A 23,130-nucleotide genomic window follows, 5' to 3' on the forward strand; every position below is an offset into this window, starting at 1 on the left:
TTGAAAGTTCAGTGCTAGAGCTGTAGATTTACCCAATGTCTTCCCTCGGTCATTAAGTGAAAGTTGATTGCACTATGGTCACAGTGTTGTTGAGTGGCCCTACTTAGCCTGCTTGAGGGAAGGCACTCTTTAGCCGGGCCAATGTTACAATGTCCTCTGTACTTCTGTAAAACCTCAGCCCTCAGCCCCTTTCCCTGCCTCAGATTTGCTTCTATCACTTGAGGCATGTGGTGTGATATGTCCTTAGCTGAGGTACATATGGGATCTTTTAAATAGGAGTCAGCTAGTCTCAGGCTTTTTTTTTTTTGGTATGTGTTTAATTTTCTTCCCTGCCAGTCCTGTCACCTCAACAATCAGTCACAGGAATAAGCAACAACAGGGAAATTCCAATGATGATTAGCAGTGCTTTCTCTCTGCCCTTCTCCTACTTCGTTCTCCCCATTCTTGGAAAGAAAAAGCAACAAATGTCCGCATAATTATTATTATTATTTATTTATTTATTTGTATGCCGGCGATCTGTATAATCAATCTTGGCAGTTTACAGTACATTGAATAACATAAAATGACAGCATATACAATTCTAAATTACAATAAATTAAAACCTAATGTCCGTAGCTTTAAATAATTAACTTCAGCTTAAAATGCTCAATCACTGTTGTTTTTTGGATATGCGATGTGCTTTAATTCATTAGGCATGCTAGGAGCAGATTTCTATGCATGGGTAACTTAAGTAGTTACTTGGGTAAAATCTGGGGGCTGACACCCCCCCCCCCTCCCCACACACACACCAGGATTACAATTAGCTGTGCTGTTTACTCAGGCCTGAAAGTATTGGAGGCAGGGAGAGGGTGGAGCCAGCAGACAACACACATGTGGGATTCAGGATGTGCACTTTAAGTATGCAGGTAGTGCATGCCCACAAAAGTTCAGAGAATTTGAAATGTACTTGCAGGCCTACAGGGCCAAATCCAAGGTGGTGCAAGAGATACAAAATGTGATTAATTATACACCTCCCCTTGCCAGATTGCTGCTCCAGGTCATTGGGGAACGCTATTGTGCAGGTAAGGGGAGGTGTTCAATGAAATAATTCAGCGAGGAAGCTGAATTATGAAATATCACTTCCCCTTCACGAAGTCTGAAACCTGTTTTAACGGTTTCTCATACCTTGAATTGTTTGTTGGAAAAACGTGTCTTTCTTTCCTCTTTTTAAGTGACTAGATTGTGCATTTGGAAAGGGAGCGGGGACGTAAGTTTCTCCTTTACCCTGCATGAAAGGAGTAACATGTCCCCAGCTCTGCAATCATACAGACCTATTTAGCCAATGTCACAAACAATTACTAAGAACTTGTCAAAAAAACCAAAAAAACAACCAAGTTAAAAAATGACACTATAGTTTGCTGGAGCTGAATCTGCCCCAAGGGTCATGAAACATATTTCAACAAGGAATCCAATGGAAAATGAGAAATGTACATCTCGGTGATGCTTCCTTGAGTTCCCCTGCCTTCTCTTTCAGGAGAATTAGAGGGATTTGTTGCAGTGGGAAGGACAAATTAATGTAGTATAGCAAATTTGTAGAAATGCAATCAGGAGAGAGAAGGTCTTATTTGCTGAGCTGGGTTTACAGGCTAGATGTCCCTGATGGCTTCCTCGCTCTTCCAGGTGAGGGGGTTTGATACCTGGGCTATCTCTTGTGATGTCACCAAATGCTTACCTGCAAACTGATGATGTCACAAAGGGAAAGAACACAAAGCTCCGATTCCGGAACAGGGAAGCGTGGCCTTTGGTGTTCTTTTGTACCAACTACTGTGGATATTAAAATTGAACCATGTACATGGCAAATGTTAAATAAGTGCCTGCGGGATAAACACTTTTTTAAAAAAGTTTGTAATTGTTTTATTTTGGAGTTACTTTTTAAACATTCCCCAACAGCTGGAATGCAGTGATCGTCCTTGACCAACCCCACGCAACTTGTAATTAGTGTCATAGTCACTTGCTTACATAGCAGTCGATGACATCACCTACAAATGGTGTCGGCTGCCTTACCCCAGGTTGACCAAACAGGATGATCCAGTTTTGGTTTTGACCCCGCTACAGGCAGAGATTTGTAGATCTGGTTTCCACCCCCCCCCCTCCCCCATTGACTTCCTCTAAGAAGCAAATCAGAACTGCAAATCCCTGCATGCAGTAGGGTATAACCCGGCCTGGAGCAGCCTGTTCGGTTCTCCAGGGGTAAAGTGGTAACCTTGCCTACAGGAGAGGAGGGTGTGTGTGCATATAGTGTATATAGTGTGCCTGTCTTTGTGTGTATTCTTCCATACCAAATATAGTTTAACTTGATTTTTTTGTTGTTTTTCTGTAACTGCTGATGCTATTCAAGTTTTTAATTGCTCTATTTGTGCAGATGTTTGAAATGTATTATTATTGTACATCTGTTTGTATGAATTTATGAGTGCTTAGTTGGAAGCTGCCCAGCACAATGTATTCTGCTATGAGCAGGTTAGAAATGTTTTAAATAAATAAATAAACCCAACCAAGAAGGAGGTGGAAACCAAAGTGCTGCGGAGTGGAATTTATAAAGAAGGCCTGACTTCTGAGTCACCTTTTTATGAAGCAAGCCTAGCTTGAATATGCATAGATGCTGTAAACTGTGTTCTATGCAATCTGCGATTTCTAACCCCTTTTTTTTTTCAGCAAAAGATATTTTGGCTTTTTTAACCCTTCCCTTGCTTCACAGCCAAAGCAGGCAACAAATGCCCAGCCTGACCCCAGTCCTCATACAAGCTATCTGCTACATACGGGCCGATACAGTACAGTGCGCTCTGTCGGAGCGCACTGTTAGCCCGAGTTTGGCCGCACGTTTTTGACGCACTATTTTTACCCCTTATTCAGTAAGGGGTAATAGCTCGTCGAAAACGCACGTCCAACCTCCCCCCCCCCCCCGAAACTAATAGCGCCCGCAACATGCAAATGCACCTTGATGGGCCTGTAAGTTATTCCCGCGCGATACAGGAAGCAAAATGTGCGGTGAAGCCGCACATTTTACTTTCAGAAATTAACGCCTGCCAAAGGTAGGCATTAATTTCGGCCGGCACCGGGAAAGTGTACAGAAAAGCAGAAAAAACTGCTTTTCTGTACACCCTCCAACTTAATATCATAGCAATATTAAGTCGGAGGCCCCAAAAATTAAAAAAAATTAAAAATTTAAAAAAAAAATTAAAAATCTGCCCATGTCCCGCAGGTCGGAAGACGGATGCTCAATTTTGCTGGTGTCCGTTTTCCAAACCCGTGGCTGTCAGTGAGTTCGAGAACCGATGCCGGTATATAAAAACTCTAAATAAATAAATAAATAAATAAAATTGAGCATCAGCTTTCAAACCCGCTGACAGCCGCCGCTTCTGTCAAAAAGGAGGTGCTAGGGACGCGCTAGTGTCCCTAGCGCCTCCTTTTACCGTGGGCCCTCATTTGCATGCGGGCCGATACTGAATTGCGCGCCCAGGACACTGGCCTGTGCGCACGTCGGGAGAGCGGGCGCTCGCCGGCTCTCCCGCGCTTCTCTCTATATCGGCCCGAAAGAGAGCCAGGACAAGGGCATGTCTTTCACCACCAAGGATAATCCTATTTATTATTTAGAGAGGGTAGAGCCGGGCTATGCACACCGTGCAGCAGGTGAAAGGTCCAGTGGTGATTGTAAAGTGCTGGCCCGTGGGAGCTTTCTTGCAGGAGCATTGCCTCTGGTTATTTAAAAGAACTGAGCCCTGCTGCAGTAAATTACCAGGAGAGACTGTGGCTCTGTAAACAGCATCTGTTTAAAACAAAACAAAAACCAGTTTGTACTTTTGTAATGTTTTAATTGTCGCCCTGCACTAGTGGGAACTGGGCTTTTCCTGCTTCTGCAGGCACTAAACTCCTGCAGTGCCCTTGCTGCATCCCTGCGCATGGAGGAGTTAAACTCCGCGGTGACATCTGCAACTGAGCCCCAGCTGTCACAATATTATTGGAATTCCTTGCACGCACCATGTTTTAAAAATCAGTTCTCCTAGGTTATGTTATATTACATTTGTTTTTTTTTTTTTTATAATTGCAGCCTTACCATGGTAATAAAAACATTCTTAATTTAAAACAAATGCCTGGCAGTCCCCTTTAGTGTTACCCACAAGGACAATATAGGAAATTTGAGTTTCCAGGATTGTTCTGTGCAGTTAATCTCATTTACAAACAGATGCTTTCTGAGTAAGAGGAGGCTCTGTGCACCGTCCTGTTTCAAAAGTACTGGAGGCATGAGGATGATACTGACCTTCAAGGTGCAGGGAGAGAGGAAGCCACATGGCAGGCCATGGGGGCAGCCGGGTTGGAAGCAGCGGGCTACAGCTCCTCAGAAACCAACAGGGCCAATGCCGGCAGCTTGGTGGTGGCCGGCTACGGTGCAGCAAGGCCACAGGGAGCCAGGCAGCCAAGTTTGGGCGCAAACATCACTAGTTTTGGTAGCTGTTTGGATAATGGACAGTTTGGTGGTGACACTGGGTGTGGGACATGCTGACCTTACCAAAGAGGGAGCAGAATCTTAAAACTGTCAAGCTTCTGTGACTGGCAGCTGGGAGATCCCCTTAGCAGAGGAGGTGGCGGCGTGGCGAGCTGCACGCAGCAGAGCGCACGGTTTAATCTGCCATTGTGCGCAAACCCTTTACTGCTCATGCAACAAGGAAATTTGCACACAACCACCTGTGTACAGGTCAGCGCCCGCTCATGCAAATCACGTGCTAATTAGAGCATTGGCTCTTACCCTTCCAGTGCAGAGAGGGCGCTGGCTTACCTCCTGTTTTCTTAACACTGGGAACTTAACTTCTAGCCCAAGGTGCAGTAAAGTTTCAAGAGTTAATGTAGTCTGTGGGCGGAAACTGGAGTTCCGGTGCTAGGCCCTGTAGTTGGAAGTTTTATGCACCCAAATTATGGTTTATGTGCACAAATCATGCTTTGAAGCGTGCTCTTCTTCACAGACATTTTCGGATTGTGTACATTTTTAAACTGATGTATTAGCCTGCCAATAACTTAGTGCAGCAGGAGTTAAAAAATATTTTAACATGTGCATTAAGAAAAAACCATGCGCTGAATTTTAGCATACAGTTTTAACACTCAGTTTTATTACATTACCCACTGGATGGTCCAATTTGTCTTTTTCTTTCCCCATCTACTGTGTTATCGTATCGGTACGTCAATCAATTTAAACATATTACTTGGCTGTTGAGTTTGGAATTCTTCTGTCAGTTCCCTGGACCTTTTTTTGCTGTTCCCCTGAGCCTTAGGCAGCAGCGGTGGAAGTGTCACAGACATGGCCTCACATTCCCTGCATCAGGATGTTGTCACGAGCACCCGCACTTGTTCCCCACAAGGTGATTCATGACACTACTCCAAACACAGTAATTTCCTGGGCTGCAGCCTTGATGCTTCAAGTGTTTGTTTTTTAAACAGTTTAATTAAAAAAAAAGAAAAAAAACACCCCACACCTCTGTTAATGATACAAGGCGAGTATCCGTGCTTGTTGCACAGTACACAGAGGGTGTAGCTTTCCTTGGCTGAATTCAAGAATAAGTATTTTAAACTCTAGGCCCTGTTCTTAATAGTTTTATTCTGAGGGAATATGGATTTTTAAGGGGTTTTTTTTGTTGTTTTATTTTTTAACAGTTCTCAAAGCAGCAATTCCATGAAGTTAAATATATAAAAAAAAAACCTGTGCTGAAATTTTCAGTCGATGTTGAAAAAGCAACTTTTGTTTTTGTAAAGCAAATTAATTACCTTTATCATTTTCGTAACAGCTCTGGTCAGAATCTCTAGCTGTAAGTCCTGCTGGGAACCAACTCTCTAAATCTTACTGCAAGAGAAGGGGTGGGGGACTGGCTGAGGATAATGACTAGGGTATATGTAATAATTTTATTTTGCAAGGAACAGCATGTTCCTTTTCAAAAATAATTTCTGTCAATTCTAAAGACTGCACAGCAGATCGGGTACTCCTCTGCAAGCTGGAACCTTGCATGAGGGTTGTGTGTCTCTACCTGTATTAACATAATAATTTTTCAGTGTTTGACTTCAGGCAGATGCTAGAGTGGGTGTAGGAGGCATGCAGGGCGGTAACCATATGGGCAGTTAAGAGAGAGGAGGAGGAGGGGAAATTGTTTTCCATTTCAGAAGAGTGGGCTTTTGGTCCTGTTCTTGGATATCAGGCAGTTCTGTTCTCTTCTAGAATGGGTTCTGATGCTACTGCAGGACTCTCTAGGGCCCAGCATTGCAAACACAGGGAACGGGACCAGGGGTCACTACTAGGGTCCCTAGTTTTCAGGGCTCCTGAAATATTTGCAAATTAACTTGATTCTTAGTCTGATCCTATTCAAATATATCTGCAGAATAGCTGTTGTGGTTTTCCTGTATGAGTGCCTGCAGATTATTTTTTTTTTGGGGGGGGGAAATAAAAAAGAAAAAAATAGGGATATACAAAATCAATTATTTATTAAAATCTGAAGGTGTTAGGAAAGACCCTGCTTGCTTCCTTCCAGGGCCCAGTGTTACCCTCCCTCAAAGAAATCCATAAACTGCTATAAATCAATAGGGAATAAACACTGCTTGTTGCTGGCATTAGTAGCATGGGATCTATATAATTGGATACTTGCCAGGTACTTGTGACTTGGATTTGCCACTGTTGGAGACAGGAAACTGGGTTTGATGGACCCTTGGTCTGACCCTGTATGGCATTTCTTATGTTCTTATGAAAGGAATAGAAGTGAATACCCCTGCCTTCCATTTTCCTTACCGAATGGGCACCACTATGACCCTCTGAGTAGAAACACAACATAATAATACTTTTTTTTATCTTTGACTGTCAACATTTTAGAGTTGGAGATTTTTAATCAGGAAGATAATCTCGTCCTTGGTCGATGAGGGACAAAGGGCAGTAACCGGTTTCCTTGCACGTGTTATGTGGTTTTGGAGTAGTGCATGTTGTCACAAATGTTATTTGTTTTGTTGAGTGATTTATTTTCACGAATAAAGTACTGTGATTGCCCTGCCGTGTTAGTCCACGTGAATTTGCGGAAATGTTAATAAACAATATTATATATGCGAAGATATATTTTTATTGGACCACCTTAAATGTTTTCATAGTAACGTCACATATGTCCGATATTTTTCTAGTTTTCATGGGATAGTAAAGGTTTTAAGTAAAGTAGCCCAAAGGATTAGCATAGAAAGGGGACCATCAACTCCTAGCGTGACAACTTCCCTTAGACATCTCGGCTCCCGGTCGACCCTACAGACTGAGCCGCCCACAGCTTTTGTCCCACTGCTTGCAGGGAATTGTAGTTCACATTCTTTTTCACGCATGGATTTCTCTTTTAAGATAAGCAGGAACTCCATTTCCCTGCATGCACTGTGAGCAAATAAACAAACAAACAAAAAAACCCACCACAACATAGGAGCACATCCCCCACTGGCGTTGAGTGGGGGAAGGTGGACTCTAGTTGAGCTCGGTGGGAGGATGATGGGCGCAGGCGGGCTCGGGCCGTGCAGAGCGCGCGCACGCTTCGCCCGGCCCCTGATTCTGGATGCTGTCGCTGCCTGCCGCCGGATGGATCCACGCGCGCCAGAGCTCGCGCCGCGGGCAGCCGCCGGGCCCGCGTTCTAAAGCCGGCGCCGAACAATAGGCGCGAGAGGAAAGGTTCGGAGAGGTTTCGCTCGCACGGCCTCCGAGCCGAGACGGAAAGCATGTCGGACCCCAGCTACTGGACGGCGGTGCCCGGCTACAAGAGCAGCAGCAACAACAGCCTGGCCAAGGGCGCCCTGCTGCAGCGCTCCAAGAGGTCAGTGGGGGGCTGAAGGCAAAAGGCGGCACTTTCTGGGTGGGAGATGGTCCTGGCCTGCCAGGGGGAGAAGGTGGGGTCGCCCGGTTTGGGCTGCACTTTCCCCAAAGTCCTTTGTAATGACGGCGCCGCTGCTTCGGGCGAGGAGGGCAGTTTCCGTTATATTCAGCACCAGATGGCTCGGTCTCCCTTAGATCTGCAAAATGTCCCGAAACTGTCCAACATAACTGGGGGCCAGTCAAAAACCTTGCCGATACCAAATTGGAGGACTAGTTTAAGCTGGATGCATTCATTCCTTCAGCCTTCTAGCATGGTCTGAAGTTTTTGCTTTATTTCGGCATTCTGTAATATGTAGCACTTCACAGCAAAGTGCAGAGCGGGGTACAGGTCTCTCCCCCAAAGAGCGATTGAGGGACCCGCTCCAGCATAAGGAAGGAGCCCAGAATGAAGTGGCAGGATTTGAACCCGGCTCTTCCCTGTAAGGTTCTATTGTGGCAACGCGAGTTAGTTGTGGTTGATGTTTGACTGTATCACGCCCTTCTGGTAGTCAGACTAATTCTATTGTAGTTTATAGCCATCTGTATGTTAAAATATGTTGGATCTTTAATTTTAAATAGTTATGTAGGACTGGCAGCAGATTTAGCAGATTTTTGTTCTCTTTCTAAAACCTACAGTCTTTCTGTGTTCTAGGAAACTGATAAACTATAAGACATATATTTCAGAAGGATGTGTCTTTATGCCGCAAGCTGAACAGCATGGATTTAAGAACATATTCTTTTGAAAAGTGCTGGTATCTTCAAATGTGTTTGCACTTTGTTTAGTTATCCATACTTACAGGCTAATTCAGAAAGGATCGCGGGAGAACGGGCGCGCCGTGTTGAGCGCCCAGCCACCTCTTCTGGGCGTGCGATCCTATATTTAAATGAGGGGTTACGCTAAAAGGAGGCGCTAGGGATGATTGTACCCCATAGCACCTTTTTGATCTAGGAGAGGTGGCTCTGTCGGTGGGTTCAGGAAACCAATGCTCAATTTTATGAGCGTCGGTTTTCCGAAGCCGCTGACAGCGATTGGCTAGGAAAACGGACGCCAGTAAAATTGAGCATTCCGTTCTCCTAACCAGACCGGCTGGCACATTACAAATTATTATTTATTTTTTTTTACATTTTTGGTTCCTTCGACTTAATATTGCTAGGATATTAAGTCGGAGGGTGTACAGAAAAGCAGTATTACTATTTTCTGCGTTTCTGTACACTTTTCTGGGCTGCACATAAATGTGTGGCTTGGCCGCACATTTTACTTTCTAAAACCTTTGGGCAGATTTTAAATACTTGTGCGCGCGGGTACTTTTGTTCGCGCAGCAGGCGCAAACAAAAGTACGCTGGATTTTATAAGATACGCACGTAGCTTATAAAATCCGGGGTCGGCGCACGCAAAGGGGTGCACATTTGTGCAACTTGCGCGCGCCGAGCCCAGCGTGCGCTGCCTGTTCCCTCCGAGGCCGCTCCGATTTCCGAGCGGCCTCGGAGGGAACTTTCCTTCGCCCTCCCCCAACCTTCCCCTCCCTTCCCCTACCTAACCCCCCCCCCCCCCCCCGGCCCTATCTAAACCCCCCCCCTTACCTTTGTCGGCAAAGTTACGCCTGCTGAAAGCAGGCGTAACTTTGCGCGCATCGGCCGGCTGCCCCGCTCTATGGTCCGGTCCCGGGGGCTGTTCCAGAGGCCGCAGCCACGCCCCCAGAACGCCCCTGGGCCGAAACCACGCCCACGTTGCCGCCCATGAAACGCCACGCCCCACCCCCTAAACGCTGCGTCATCCCGCCAAGCCCCCGCCTCTCCCCCGACAGGAAGCCCCGGGACTTACGCGCGTCCCGGGGCTCTGCACGCGCCGGCGGCCTATGCAAAATAGGCGCGCCGGCGCGCAGGGGTTTTAAAATCCGCCCCTTTGTGACTGACTAATAACCTCATCAGCATACATTTGCATGTGATGAGAGCTATTAGTTTTCAGGGGGATTGGCTGCGTGTATCTTTTACCCCTTATACTGTGCTAAACCTCTTGCAGTATAAGGGGTGAAAGATGCCCCTTGAAAACACGCGGCCAAACCTGTGTTAAACAGTGCGCATGACCGAGCACACTTTACAGAATCGGCCCGTTTGTGCAGGAATTTTTTTTCTTGGGGTGCTTGCCAGTACTGAGTACTGGCATCTTTTTCCTCCAGCTGCTTGATTTGCCCTCTGGTCCCTCCAAAAAAAAAAAAAAAAAAAGCATCCTGCATTTATTTATTTATTTATTTATTTATGTATGTATGTATGTATGTATGTATGTTCTTTTTTATACCGAAATATAGCTGGGTGCCTTCATTCCGGTTTACAGTGTAACAAATTCATTACATTGAACAGATAAATAATAAATTATAGTACAAAACAAAGAGGGGTAGATTTTCAGAGCCCTGCTCGCCTAAATCCGCCCAAAACCGGGCGGATTTAGGCGAGCAGGGCCCTGCGCGCCGGGAAGCCTATTTTACATAGGCCTCCCGGCGCGCGCAGAGCCCCGGGACTCGCGTAAGTCCCGGGGTTCTTGGAGGGGGGCGTGTCGGGGGGGCGGGCCCGGTTGTCGCGGCGTTCCGGGGGCGTGTCGGCAGCGTTTTGGGGGTGGGTACGGGGCGTGGCTACGGCCCGGGGGCGTGGCCGCGCCCTCCGTACCCGCCCCCAGGTCGCGGCCCGGCGCGCAGCAGGCCCGCTGGCGCGCGGGGATTTACGTCTCCCTCCGGGAGGCGTAAATCCCCGACAAAGGTAAGGGGGGGGTGTAGACAGGGCCGGGCGGGTGGGTTAGGTAGGGGAAGGGAGGGGAAGGTGAGGGGAGGGCAAAGGAAAGTTCCCTCCAAGGCCGCTCCGATTTCGGAGCGGCCTTGGAGGGAACGGGGGGAGGCAGCGCGGCTCGGCGCGCGCAGGCTATACAAAATCGATAGCCTTGCGCACGCCGATCCCGGATTTTAGTGGATACTCGCGGCTCCGCGCGTATCTACTAAAATCCAGCGTACTTTTGCTTGAGTCTGATGCGCAAGCAAAAGTAGGCTGATCGCGCTTCTTTTAAAATCTACCCCAGAGCAAATATATATATAACATCTCAGCAAAAGCAGAGTATATAACATGTTAGAATACCATAAAGGTTTAATTTTGCATATATTTATTGTACATAAGTGTTAGGGTTCAAGATGATGGTTGAAATTGGTAAATATATTATATCATTCTGTGTATGATTGTCTAAACAACCATGTTTTTAGTTCTTTTTTGAAATTTTTGGGATCTTTGATGGAACTTACGTATCCTGGGATAGAGTTCCATTCTTTTGGTCCGGCTATAGAGAAGGCTCTATGTCTAGTAGAGGATAATTTTGCAGATGAGAGAGGAGGGATGAATAGTTGTAATTTGTCAACATTTGTGTACAGGCACCTTTTTCTCCAGAAAGAAAGTGCTGACGTTAGGTGTAAAGTTTAGTATGACCTTTCAAAGATTTTAGTTAAAAACATCTTTTTGTCCTAATGTTTTCCTCTGCTTGCTTGGGCTTCCAGCTCAGACAGAACCAGGGCTTAGATCTTGGTGCCCTGAGCCTTCAGACATCTCCTGTGCATTTTTTGCTCTATAACACTTCAGAAGGCAGCTTTATTAATCCTCGATGTCTTTGCAGTCTCGCTGCATTTCTCTTGGAGTGAAACAGTGACTATAAATTATTGATTTTTAGATCTGTTTTAATTTTCGATTCTTATTTATCGACGTGATGTTAATAGATTGTGGCCCATGTGCTGCATGATCTCTTCAGATCTAGTTTGGGAGCACATGAAATCCTTCCCGACGGGCTGAGATTGGAAGGAGTAATGTAGTAGGGGAACCCGAGGCAGGCTGATCGAAGTGAGTAAATTGCCCAAAATAGCAGCGTCGCAAGTGGATCCCCTCCAAAGGTGCAACAGCCATCACTGGGGCACCCACGGAAAATAAATCTAAAAGAATTGGGTGTTCGGGTTTTTTTATTATTTAATTCTTGTAATACTGACTGTCCAGCCAAGAAGGTGTCCTGCTGGAGAGTTCTGGGAAGTGAAAGTTGTCGTTTTTAAAAGTAAACGCTGCATCTTGGAATGAGAGCCTTTGTAATGAAGCATCATTCTGAGAGTCTGCTCCATGAGAGCGAGTGCTTTACAGTGCTACCTCACTTAAGGATCTTGGGGTTTTAAGCTGCAGCGCTCGATTTCCAAGCCAGAAATCCGATTACTGCAGTCCCTGTTGGAGGTATTAAGAGGACCTTATGCATAATGTACTCTCAAGACAAAGAAGGGAAGGGGGCATATAATAAAATCATTCAAATATCTGTTGGGCACTTTTGCTAGAAGAGGAAGCTCGAAGACCTATGATATGAATCTGGAAGGAGAGGGGCTCAGAGGGACTGTAAGGAAATAGTTTTTTCCTTATCATCCTGCTACACCAGTCAAGACTAGTGGGTCTTCTTCACCTACCTATGGCATAGTCACGGCTGGTGCCACGGCCCACCCACCTTGGGTTCAGGTCCACCGAATCGGGGCTACTCGACACCAAACGAGGCCTGGCCACGGCCAACTCCATCATCGCAGTGGCTGAAGAAGCAGAAGGCCCCGCTGAAGCAAGGCCACCACGGGAGCCCATCCTCGTGGCAATGAAGGAAGCGGCCCACTGAAGTAAAGCCGCGGTGGGAACCCATCCCTGCAGCGGCGGAAGAAGAGGTTTGGCGGTGAAGCCCCGGTGCGTGCAGGTGAGAATGGGAGCCTGAGTGTGGGTGTTTTGTGTGTGAAAGAATGGGAGCCTGTGAGAGGAAGCATGAGCTAGTGTGTGTGAGAGGAAGGGAAGAAGATAGGGGAGAGAGACATAACAGAGAAGAGAATTAGGAAAAGTCTGACAAGGGGAAAAAGAGACTGGGACCAACTGATTAGAAAAATAAAAAGATCAGACAACAAAGGTAAAAACAAAATAATTTTGATATTTTAAGCAATTGGAATATGCCATCTTTGGGGATGTGCATGTGTTATAATTTTGTATTTTGCTCTTTAGCATTCCACTGTTCAGAGTCTGGTTTGTCAGGCTTTCTGTTTTGTTTGCTGTTTCTAAATTGTAGTCCCTTATTTCTGTATTAGGTAAGGGTCTGTGTGCTGCCTGTGTGTGACTGAGGCACAATATTGCTAAAAGTGTATTACCTGCTATTAAGTTCACTTAGAGAATAGCCACTGCCATTAGCAATGGTAACATGGACTAGACTTAGTTTTTGGGTACTTGCCAGGTTCTTATGGCCTGGATTGGCCACTGTTGGAACAGGATGCTGGGCTTGATGGACCCTTGGTCTGACCCAGTATGGCATTTTCTTATGTTCTTATGTGTATAGTTTCTCTGTAGGAATTTGTAGCAGTCTGGCTTATTCTGTTATCCCAGTAGGTGGTGTATTAATGTTCTAGGCCTGGTGTAGTATTTGCATTGCTTCTTTTTCATAAGGTTGCTCTTTTTTGAGTCCTAAGAGTCTGTTGTAGGTGCTTTTTTTTTTTGGCTTAAGTGACTCCAGAATTTGTGTATAGTTTTTTTGTTTTTTTTTTCATGTTGGGTTGTAATGTGAACTAACATAGTTTTGCTCTGCACCCATTCTTATAATTATTGCTATTTTATTGTGGTTTTGGTGATCTCTGCCTTTCTGGAAAGAGGATTCATGAAATAATACATTGATATTTTTTTTGTGACATGATTGATTGGGTCTGAAATTTGTGTTCTTTGCTTTTTACCTGATATTCTTGTGTATTTATAAATTGCAACAAAAATAAAATGATACAAATTAATATGGAATTTTTTAATGTTGGTAAGTGCTTGAAATAAGAGTTAACATATTCAAAAAAGTTTCACTCATGATGCATAAGGTCTGTTGTACTCCAACAGGTTCCTAAGAGGACTACATCTAGTAGGGTTTAGACCTGTATGCCACCCTTGTTAACCTTGGGCCCACCCAAAAAATCAGTTCTGGCTACTCCCTGCCACCTACTAGCAGATGGAGGCAGAGGACCTGCCTTTTTTTCAGTGACATCATCACTTGGTATATAGACTGGTGCTGCACGCACCATCAATAGTATTTCTATGTCTCCGGCAGATGGTGGGCATGCTAGCCTGGCAGAGTAAGTCTGCACTGGGGTGCCCTCCCATAGCTCAAAGACTCTGGTCCAGAGAAGAAGCATGTGGCCTGTAAACAGCCTGGCAACCAAGGCTATTGGGCCTGCCTGATTGTAGTTACTGCCCTCAATGGTTGAATTTGTGAGTGGGCAAGAGGATGCTCGTAGGCCAATGGAGCTCAGAAAGCAAGCACACGTTTAAAACGACCACCTTGACAGGAATAATTTTGGTCTCCAGAGTGTAGGAGCTCGGACTGGAAGCTTTCCTGAACAGAATATGGGAATCCCCCCCTCATCGACTGATGCCAGATTATAAGTTCCCAAGGCCAGCAAATGATTCAGCCACCAGAAGGAAAGGAAAGGAAAAAAAAGAAAATTCAGCAATTGCTGGCCTGGTGTGCTAGGACCCGGCTTTGCATTTTTCTTCTCAACCTAACCTTTGAGGAGTGCGTCAGCTCAGAGAGGGGTATTCTTCAGCATTGACTCTTTCTGCTGGAGTCTCATTGGGTTTGAGGCTTCTTTCAAATCTCTGGCCATCTCACCCCGGAGGGTGGACATCCCACCCATGCTGATCTTCCGTAAAAGAGTTTGGGGACAAGGGCTGACCTCTTAATTCCCCGGGGGGGGGGTCTTGGGGCGTCTGATGTTAAGGGCGTTTGCCCTTCCCTTGGAACTCCGGTGTCCCCGTGGAATCTGGATCCGGTTCGTAGAACATTTTTTGCCTCTTCCTTTTGCGATGTTTAAACTCATGTTCTCGAGGGATATTTGTCAAAAGCTGTATTCTTAGTGCCCTGTGCCCAGAGTGGCGGGCCCTGATTGACAGTGGTCCCTTCTAGTCTTTTAACCGTGACGTCGTCTCTATCCAAGGCTGTTTTTGCCTTTACTTAAACAGGCAGTGTCTCTTCCAGTGTCCCATGAAGGGGAGTGTGATGGTAAGAGTAATCTCTCCCCTTATGAAAGATTCTTTGAACCTTTCTCAGGTATCTTAAAAAAAAAAAAAGAAGCTAATTCCTTTCTGCTAAGCGATAGACCTTTATCCAGTGGACCTCACGGGATGAGGCAACTTTAGGATCCTCTTTGTCCTTGTAAATCAAACGTACGAGCTGCTTAAGCCTTTTGTAGGGTCAGCAGGTTCCAAGGGTGCTCTGTAGTCCTCCTACAAGGGCTCGGACTGCCTCTGGAGTAGAGGCTGCAGCGCCTGCTCCGGAGGCCTCTCATACACGCTAAGCATTAGATGTTCAAGGCAAGGGAGGTGCTGCCGTGGGGGCAGGCATTCACGGCGCAGCCTGGCCTTCTTCCCATCCGTGTTGGAAAGGGGCTCGGTATGTCCCGCTGGACTGGTGTAGCACTGCTATCTATGGCAGAAAATGTGGATTCTGCCTCTGAGGTGCACCTAAGGCTGCTGCTTCTTCTGTGCTGTTTATCTTCCCTATTGTACTGCTATGGAGTGGGATACGATTCCTGCGGAGCGGAGTTTGCTTTCAAAGCAGGACAGACAGGACCATTTCCTCCCTTCCTTCTGTTTATGAAATCCTTATTTATTGTTCCTTACGTTAATTGTATTTTAGGGGCAGTTGGTATTTTCCATTGCTTTGACATAAGAAATGCTGACTATGGCTGGTGCTTATATACCAAGTGCTGACATCACCTGATAAAAAGGGTGTGTCTGTGTCCATCTGCTAGTGGGCGGAGATAACTCACTAGTTTGGACTGGTGTAGCGGGACTCAAGGAAACGAAATGAACAGGTGAGAGCAAATCTCACCTTACTTGAGATGCCTGGAATATTGACACACACACACACACACACGCACTTTAGAGAAACCCTATTATCATGTAAGAGTGCGCTCACTCTTCTTCCATGTTGGAGCCACTCAAGAGTCCATACCTCAAAGGGTGATCCCAGAATGAAGAGGCAGGAAATCCCTACTTCCCTCTCCCACAGCCCCCTTCTTAACCTGCCCTGAATGGGCTTTACTGCTGCTGTCCTTTGTTCCCATAAGTATAAGACTGTTCACTGTGTGTGTGTGTGTGTGTGTGTGTGTGTGTGTGTGTGTGAAAACTCAGTATGCATGTATTACTCAACCGGTGATGCGTCGTCTTGCAGGAAGCTGCGGGGGTGAGGTTTAAGTTTATCCCTTAACTGTTTTGTATGAGAAATAACTGAAAAGCCGTGTTCCACCGTGCTTTTGGGTTCGGCCTAACCTTAATCGGAGAGGCATCTGCTCACAGTACCAGCAGTGGAAACCTTGTGCAGACAAAAACAGGAAGAGCTGAGGCAGAAGTCTCATGGCCCTGTAACGTAACTGTCACAGGGATGAGGACTGTAGGAAACTTTTCTTTCTTGGTTTGCCTCTGTACAGTGGGCGTGCCATCGGCAGTGGGACAGCTCGGCCCCTATTTTTTTTTCTGTTTCTTTTTTTTTCCACGCTTTTTTTTTTTTTTGATGAGGGTGTTGGTGGGTGGTGTGTGGTGGTGCAGCTGCGTGTGTTGCAACATCACGAGGGGGGAAGGGAGCTGGAAATACATTTAGAGGGGAAAAAGTGAGTGCAATCCTTTTTAAGGATTGTGGATTTTATATTTACAGTTTTAACCTGGCTGGTGCGGGGGTGGCACTGCCATGCGGGGGAAGTGTTTTTTTTAGTCCGGGTCCCGGCTTCTGCTCCCTGGGACGACCTGCACTGGGGATGCTGCGGAGGTAACCTTCATAGCTCCAGCGAGCAAGGGAGTCTCGCTCGTCCTGCAACGCTGACACCTAGTGATTGGATTTAGGGCCCGCAACTACAGAGTTCCAGAAGGAGCCCTGGTGTGCAACCACCGTCGGAGGTTTGTCGCTGCAGTAGCTGAGCAAAGTGTGTTGCCAGGGGATATAAATGCGGGAGCAGCGCCCTCACCCCACCCCCATAGTGTAAACCAACAGACATCAGATCTCCAAAAGGGCAGAAGGGGAACTACTGAGCAAAAACATAACAAGTTAAACCCCCCTCCCCCAAAACTGAAAAACAACTCGCTTGTCACTCAGGTTCCCAAAGGGCACTATTGAGAGGGAGCTTTGCCATTAATAGATGTTACCCCCATCCCAGGGAAGTAAGGTGACGGTGCCTCAGAGAGTCAGTGGCAGAGCAAGGCCAGACATCGCAAGCCCCAGGCGTTTTCCATCATCGCGCCAATCCCTAGATCCCCCTTCCCCTTTAAATTCAGTATATTTCAGACAGGTATTTTGGTGTTAGTTCCTGCCCCAGTGTTGCAGTGGCTGGCAATGAGCATAATTATTTCAGTGGGCATGGTAAAAGCCCGGAGGCTATGAGAACTCGACAGGTCACACGGCCTTCACAGAGGACGGGGTCACTTCCGCAAGCCTGGAAGCTGCATCTCCTACACATAGGAGGAGTTTTTTTTTTTGTTTTTTTTTAATGTATTTAATTTATTTTTGCTTTACTGGATCTAGCCATTAAGAATTCTCCCCCTCTCAACCCCAGCAGACTTCAGGGTGCCCAAAATTACTATTTTTGAGATGGAGTTGTGATAAAATTTGGTGCAAGAAATGCGTGCGTTTTGCATGTTTTAGTTCCCCTGTTGGGTCAGCTCTCGGCCGCCCTAGACCCTAAATCCCAAGGCCAGAGCTTACTCTACTCTGGGCTCTGTCATCTGACTGTGCTGCCGTTTTTATCCGACTGGTTTGGCGGGGATCACAGCACGGCGACGTGACATTGCAGCAAAGTACCCACTCCACTTCCCTTGCAGATATTTTGAGGGAATTCTTGGAAATGAAGGTCAACCAACACACACACAGGGGGTGACTTTTGTGGTGCTGGCTGCATTTCTTGAGTAGCTTTATGGTTGTTGCACGTCTTTCCTCGGGTCAAGGCAAAAGGTGGCGATGCAAGTGGTAAATCGCAGATTAATCTAGGATGGTGGTGGCGGGGAGGGGGTGACGTGTTAGCGGAGCAATGATAGGGTGAGGGAGGCAGCAGAATTGTCTGGTAGAGCATGAGGAGGGCTTAAGGGCTTCATAGCTTTTGCTTTTATATCGTTTTAAATCCTAATGTCTTTCACTCCTGGGTCATCACCATCCAAAAAAAAAAGAAAGTCAAAACTTGGCTGTTCAGTCAGGCCTTCCCCCAGACTCCTCTGGGTACGGGCTTCCCAAGCTGTGGGTTACGACTCAGACCCGGGGGGGGGGGGGGGCGTTGTGTGTCACAAGTGCTTCAGACGGCAGCACCCTTCGAGCGCCGGCAGCATTATTTATTTATTTATTTATTTAGCATTTTTATATACCGACTTTCCAATAACAGAATTACTGATCAATTCGGTTTACATTTTAACAGAACAATAACATTGACAAGTAAATGTCTTACAAAGAACAGGTCGATATAACTTGGATAAGTAAATATGGGGTTAACCAGTAAAGATACATTGCCTAATATAGGTATAAGTAAAAGATACAGTGCCTAATGTAGGTTAAATAAACAGTTGCTAATTATAAGACTAGGTTATGTCTTCGACTGCCATAGATTAAGTGAGTACTATAGATGATCTAAATAGCTCTCAGGTGGGTAATCATTGGCCGAGATGTTCCACAGGAAGCTGTTATGGGAAAGCTTGGTTGAACAACCAAGTCTTGAGTCTTTTTTTAAATGTAGATGAGCATTGCACTGCTCTGAGTTCTGGTGGGAGAGAGTTCCAGATTTTGGGGCCCGCTGTAGAGAAGGCTCTTTTGCTTAATGCTGACTTCATCGGTAGTGTATGTAGGTTGTTTTTATAGGCTTGTCTTACTGGTCTGGAGGAGGTGTGGAATCGGAGAGGGATTTTGAGCTCGAGTGGTGCCAAGTTGTGTAGAGCCTTGTGGGTTATTGAGAGCACTTTGAATAGTATTCTGAATTTCACGGGTAGCCAGTGTAGGGTTTTCAAAATAGGTGATATGTGGTCTCTTTTATTGGACTTGGTTAAGATCCTTGCTGCTGCGTTTTGCAGCATCTGTAGGGGTTTTATGGCGTTATCGGGGAGGCCTAGTAGAAGCGAGTTGCAATAATCTATTTTCGTGAGAATGATAGCTTGTAGCACTAAACGGAAATCTTGGAAAAGGAGGAGAGGTCTCAACCTTTTCAAAACTTGTAATTTGAAGAATCCATCCTTTACGATATTATTTATGAGAGATCTGTAATTCATTTGATTATCAAGGATAACCCCTAGATTTCTGACTTGTGTGGACATTGTTAATTGAGAAGACAAGATGGTACTGGGATGTGTGTGGGTTCCGTCTTGGGAGATGAGTAGGTATTCTGTTTTGCTTTGATTTAGAATCAGATTGAGGCTCGTGAGCAAGTTGTTGATGGCTAGTTGGCAAGAGTTCCAGAAGTCCAGGGTTTTTTGGAGAGATTCAGTGATAGGAATCATTATCTGCACATCGTCTGCGTATAAGTAGTGTATGAGATTTAGATTAATGAGGAGCTGGCAGAGTGGTAGAAGGTATATATTGAATAAGGTTGGAGAAAGTGACGAGCCTTGTGGGACTCCTAAGGTGCAGGTGACTGGTTGCGAAACTTCCTTGTTGACCTTGACCTTGTACTGTCTGTTCTGTAAGAATGATTTGCACCATTTGAGTGCCTCATCTCTGATGCCTATGTCTGACAGACGATCTATTAATGTGTTATGATTGACCGTGTCAAATGCCGCCGAGAGATCAAGTAGGATGAGAAGACAAGGGTGTCTGTTTTCCAGGTTTAGTAATATGGAGTCCGTTAGTGAGATAAGTAGAGTTTCCGTGCTTCGTGATTGGCGGAAACCGAACTGAGCTGGAGACAAAATGTTGTTATCGTTATCAGCATTAGCAGTGGAAGTCGGCGTGGCTCAGAACCGTCTGCGGGGAGGGCACGCAGAAAGAAGAGGAGAGTGTGCACAGGTCGGCAGTTGTCCCTGCCCTCGCTGGAGAGAAACCTGTTGCCCCCTGTCGTCAGTCTGTCCTGCCTTCCGAACCAGTTGCCTTCCCACTATTGGCCCAGGACTCAGAAAAAAAAAAATAATGTTTGCCGCTGACCCGGGGTGGGGGGGTGGCCGGTTTGGAGGAGGGGGCTACTTAAAGAGGGATCAAATGCAGGAGGGGTCTGAGAGTTAGATGGGCTGGCATGAGGTTACAGGAGGGGGATAAGCTGGAGAGGGGGGATGTGAGGAGGATGACAGGGGACCATAAGGAGCTTGCAAGAAGGTGTTGGGATGCCGAAGGGGATGATCAGGACTAGGCTGCCGGAGACGTAGGAGGGGATCCTCTGGAAGGGATAGAAGTTGAGAGAGGAATCAGCTGGACTGTGGAGTGATTTTTGGAGGGGAACCACAACCCTGACAATATATTTTGGTTGCCATCTGGGGTCATGTGAATTTCAAGTGCTAGAATCGGGTCACAGTTTAAAGTTTGTGAGGCCTTGCTCTAATACCTGCCCACTGGACGTTTGCCTGACCACGAATCCCCCGAGGCTCCTGGCTAAATCTGGCCAGCTGCTTTTTAATTTACTTCTTAACTGTCCAGGTGCAGTTTCTTCCCAGTACACCCACTTCCTTGTCCCTACCTAATGCACCCCCTGCCTCGTATCTATCTGTATGAACCCATGGGTGCCTTATTGCTTTATGTAATCTGCCTAGGACCTACTCTTAGGAAAACACAGAACATCAGATGCTTATAAATAAATAAATCGGGTCGTTCATTGATGTATGATCTGACCCTGTGGAGGAGTTGCCTTGCTCTTGTTTGTGATGAGTCATTCTGTGTCTTTGTAGCTCGAACGTATTCTTTCACCTCTGGCCTGTTTCACCAGTGCATCCTCCCGCCTCACTGTTCTGCATTGGGTAACACCTATTGCACTGACATAAGACCCTGAATAGGGTCCCCCTACGCTGCCTGACTTTCCCACGTGGATCACCGGGGCGGGGGGTCCGTTTGCTGTGAGCTGGCATGGGTTGCAGCCTGTACATTGCAGGCTTTTGGGCCATTTTTCTGCTTTCAGAGTTTCACTGTGAAGCTTGCTGCTTGACTTGTTCTTTTGCTTCAGGTTTGACTGGTACTGGAGGAGCAGGGGAATATATATCTCTTTTGGTGATTCAGCCTGTGTGTGTGTGTGTAAGTGAAAGAAGGTGCAGTTTTCCTGGACATGCTTTTAGGATTATAGTCTTTTTATTGTTTGAAGGATTCAGTTTTGAAACGTGGGTCCCTAGCGTTCGGGTCAGGGCACTTACGGTGGTTATCGTGTGACTTGGCTGTATACAATGGATCTTTTTGTATGTGAAAGACGGAGGCTGCGGCTCCGAAGTCATCTGCATGTCAGTTGGTTTTCTGTTTGTACAAATGTTTCTGTGTGGCCGTTGTTGACTGAGACACTGGCATCCAGAAAGCTAACTGTGTCCATGGAGGAGTCTGTTTTGAATTTAATTGAAAGATGGAATGCATTCGGTGCACTGGAGCTCTCGAAACAGAGGATCCTCAGGCCACCGGGCCCTCTTACTTTCCTGAGTGGAGCCATATAGAGGGGCAGAGGCGGTGGGCTAGCAAAGGGAACAAGTCTTCAGCCCCCCCCCCCCAACTCCTGTTGGTTTTGGATTGCATCGCAGTTTGTTGAGTGGAGGCTTACACCGGCCGGGCCACCACGGTCCCCTTGGCATAGGATGGATTCATGGGGCTGGTCTGCTACTGGAAGCCCTGCTTTGTGGCTGCTCAGGGAGTTGGAACAATTTTTATAGCAGAACTGCGTAAAACTCTTGTTCACCAAGCCTGCAGCCCCCTAATTCCCAAACCTATGCACTTGCTTTGATTCCATGTCCAAAACAGTCTGGTGTCACCCGTACTGGTAAAGCACCAGTAGTGTTTGTGCAGAGCATAGGCAGCAGTTTCCATATGGAGGCAGCACAGTTGTGGTACAAGTCTTGTGCCCTTTCTGATGATATCATTTCTGATCTTTAGCCCACTTTTCCAAATATTGCTCAAGGCAGCGCACAGTATTAGTAATTCAAATGCAATAAGTCCCTTCTCCAGATAGCTTGCAACCTAAATGGGTACCTGAGGTAACAGGAAGTAATGACCTGCGCAGTGTCAGAGGGGGAAGTGGGATATGAACCCTATTTCTCAGCCCATTGCTCTAACCACTAGGCCACTCCTCCTCGTAGAGTTGGTGGTTCCCTGAGTGTGGCATTGGATGGGGTTGGGGGAGGTGAGGGGATGCAGGGTAGTGAGCCTAGTGTGCCCCTTAGCTCCCAAGTGGGAGGGGCAGTGCTAGTCTGAGGAGAATTCCTCCACCGCATCTCAAAATTGATATAGTTACATTGTAAAAAGAACAGAGAAGGTCAACCAAAATGATAAAGGGGATGGAACAGCTCCCCTATGAGGAAAGGCTGAAGAGGCTGGGTCTGTTCACCTTAGAGAAGAGACGTCTGAAGGGGGATATGATAGAGGTCTATAAAATCGTGAGTGGAATAGAACTGGTAAATGTAAATCAGTTATTTACTGTTTCAAAAAATACAGAGCCAACGCATAGTTAAGCTCTGGAATTCATTACCAGAGGATATGATTAAGGCAGTTAACGTAGCTGGATTTAAAATAGGTTTGGACAAATTCCTGGAAAAGAAGTCAATAAACTGTTGTTAACTAAGTAGACTTAAGAAATAGCCACTACTTATGTCGTAAATTTCAGGAATTCTAGTTTGAATTAATTTGTTAGTTTTGCAGGCAGCCGTCGTAAGGTTTAAAATTGTGCTGTTTAGCTAGGCAATATAGCAGAAACTGCTTAAGGCTGGACATGTATCAAAGTAGGCTAAAGAACAAGCAAACGTACACCAGTAATCTAGAGGGACTCTCTGATTAGAATCCCACCTGTATTGAAGCATTGTGGCCGACAAGGCCCTGGATACACAGAAAAAGAAAGTTCCTCATTTATTCACATAAGGCAAGAATACTAAAGATGAAGTAGCTACTGCATGCTAGGAAATAAATAATCCATTAGATGCTAAAGTTTTACCTTATATAACGATAAGCAGTAAACAACTTACTTATTTTACTTAAGTTGACCGTTAGATCACATAGGCAACATGTCATCTTATGCATAGGTATTAGTTACAGGAATTTAATGAATAGTGAAATA

The 23,130-nt window shown here is 46.1% G+C and overlaps 1 protein-coding gene across 3 annotated transcripts in view; it reads left to right on the forward strand.

The window, feature by feature from the left end:
- Positions 1-23,130, forward strand: part of MAST3 (microtubule associated serine/threonine kinase 3) — a 248,094-nt gene that overhangs the window by 25,700 nt on the left and 199,264 nt on the right. The window contains exon 1 of one of the 3 annotated variants that reach the window (XM_029614321.1): positions 7,233-7,844. The exons of 1 other annotated variant lie outside the window; for it this stretch is intronic. In XM_029614321.1, the coding sequence (XP_029470181.1) occupies positions 7,750-7,844 (95 nt within the window). In that variant the 5' untranslated portion in view covers positions 7,233-7,749. Of the gene's footprint in view, positions 1-7,232; positions 7,845-23,130 lie in introns of those variants that run through there. One more of the 3 variants, XM_029614320.1, reaches the window with a different exon arrangement.

Source organism: Rhinatrema bivittatum, chromosome 8, assembly GCF_901001135.1.
Source record: "Rhinatrema bivittatum chromosome 8, aRhiBiv1.1, whole genome shotgun sequence".
Classification (NCBI taxonomy): Eukaryota; Metazoa; Chordata; class Amphibia; order Gymnophiona; family Rhinatrematidae; genus Rhinatrema; species Rhinatrema bivittatum.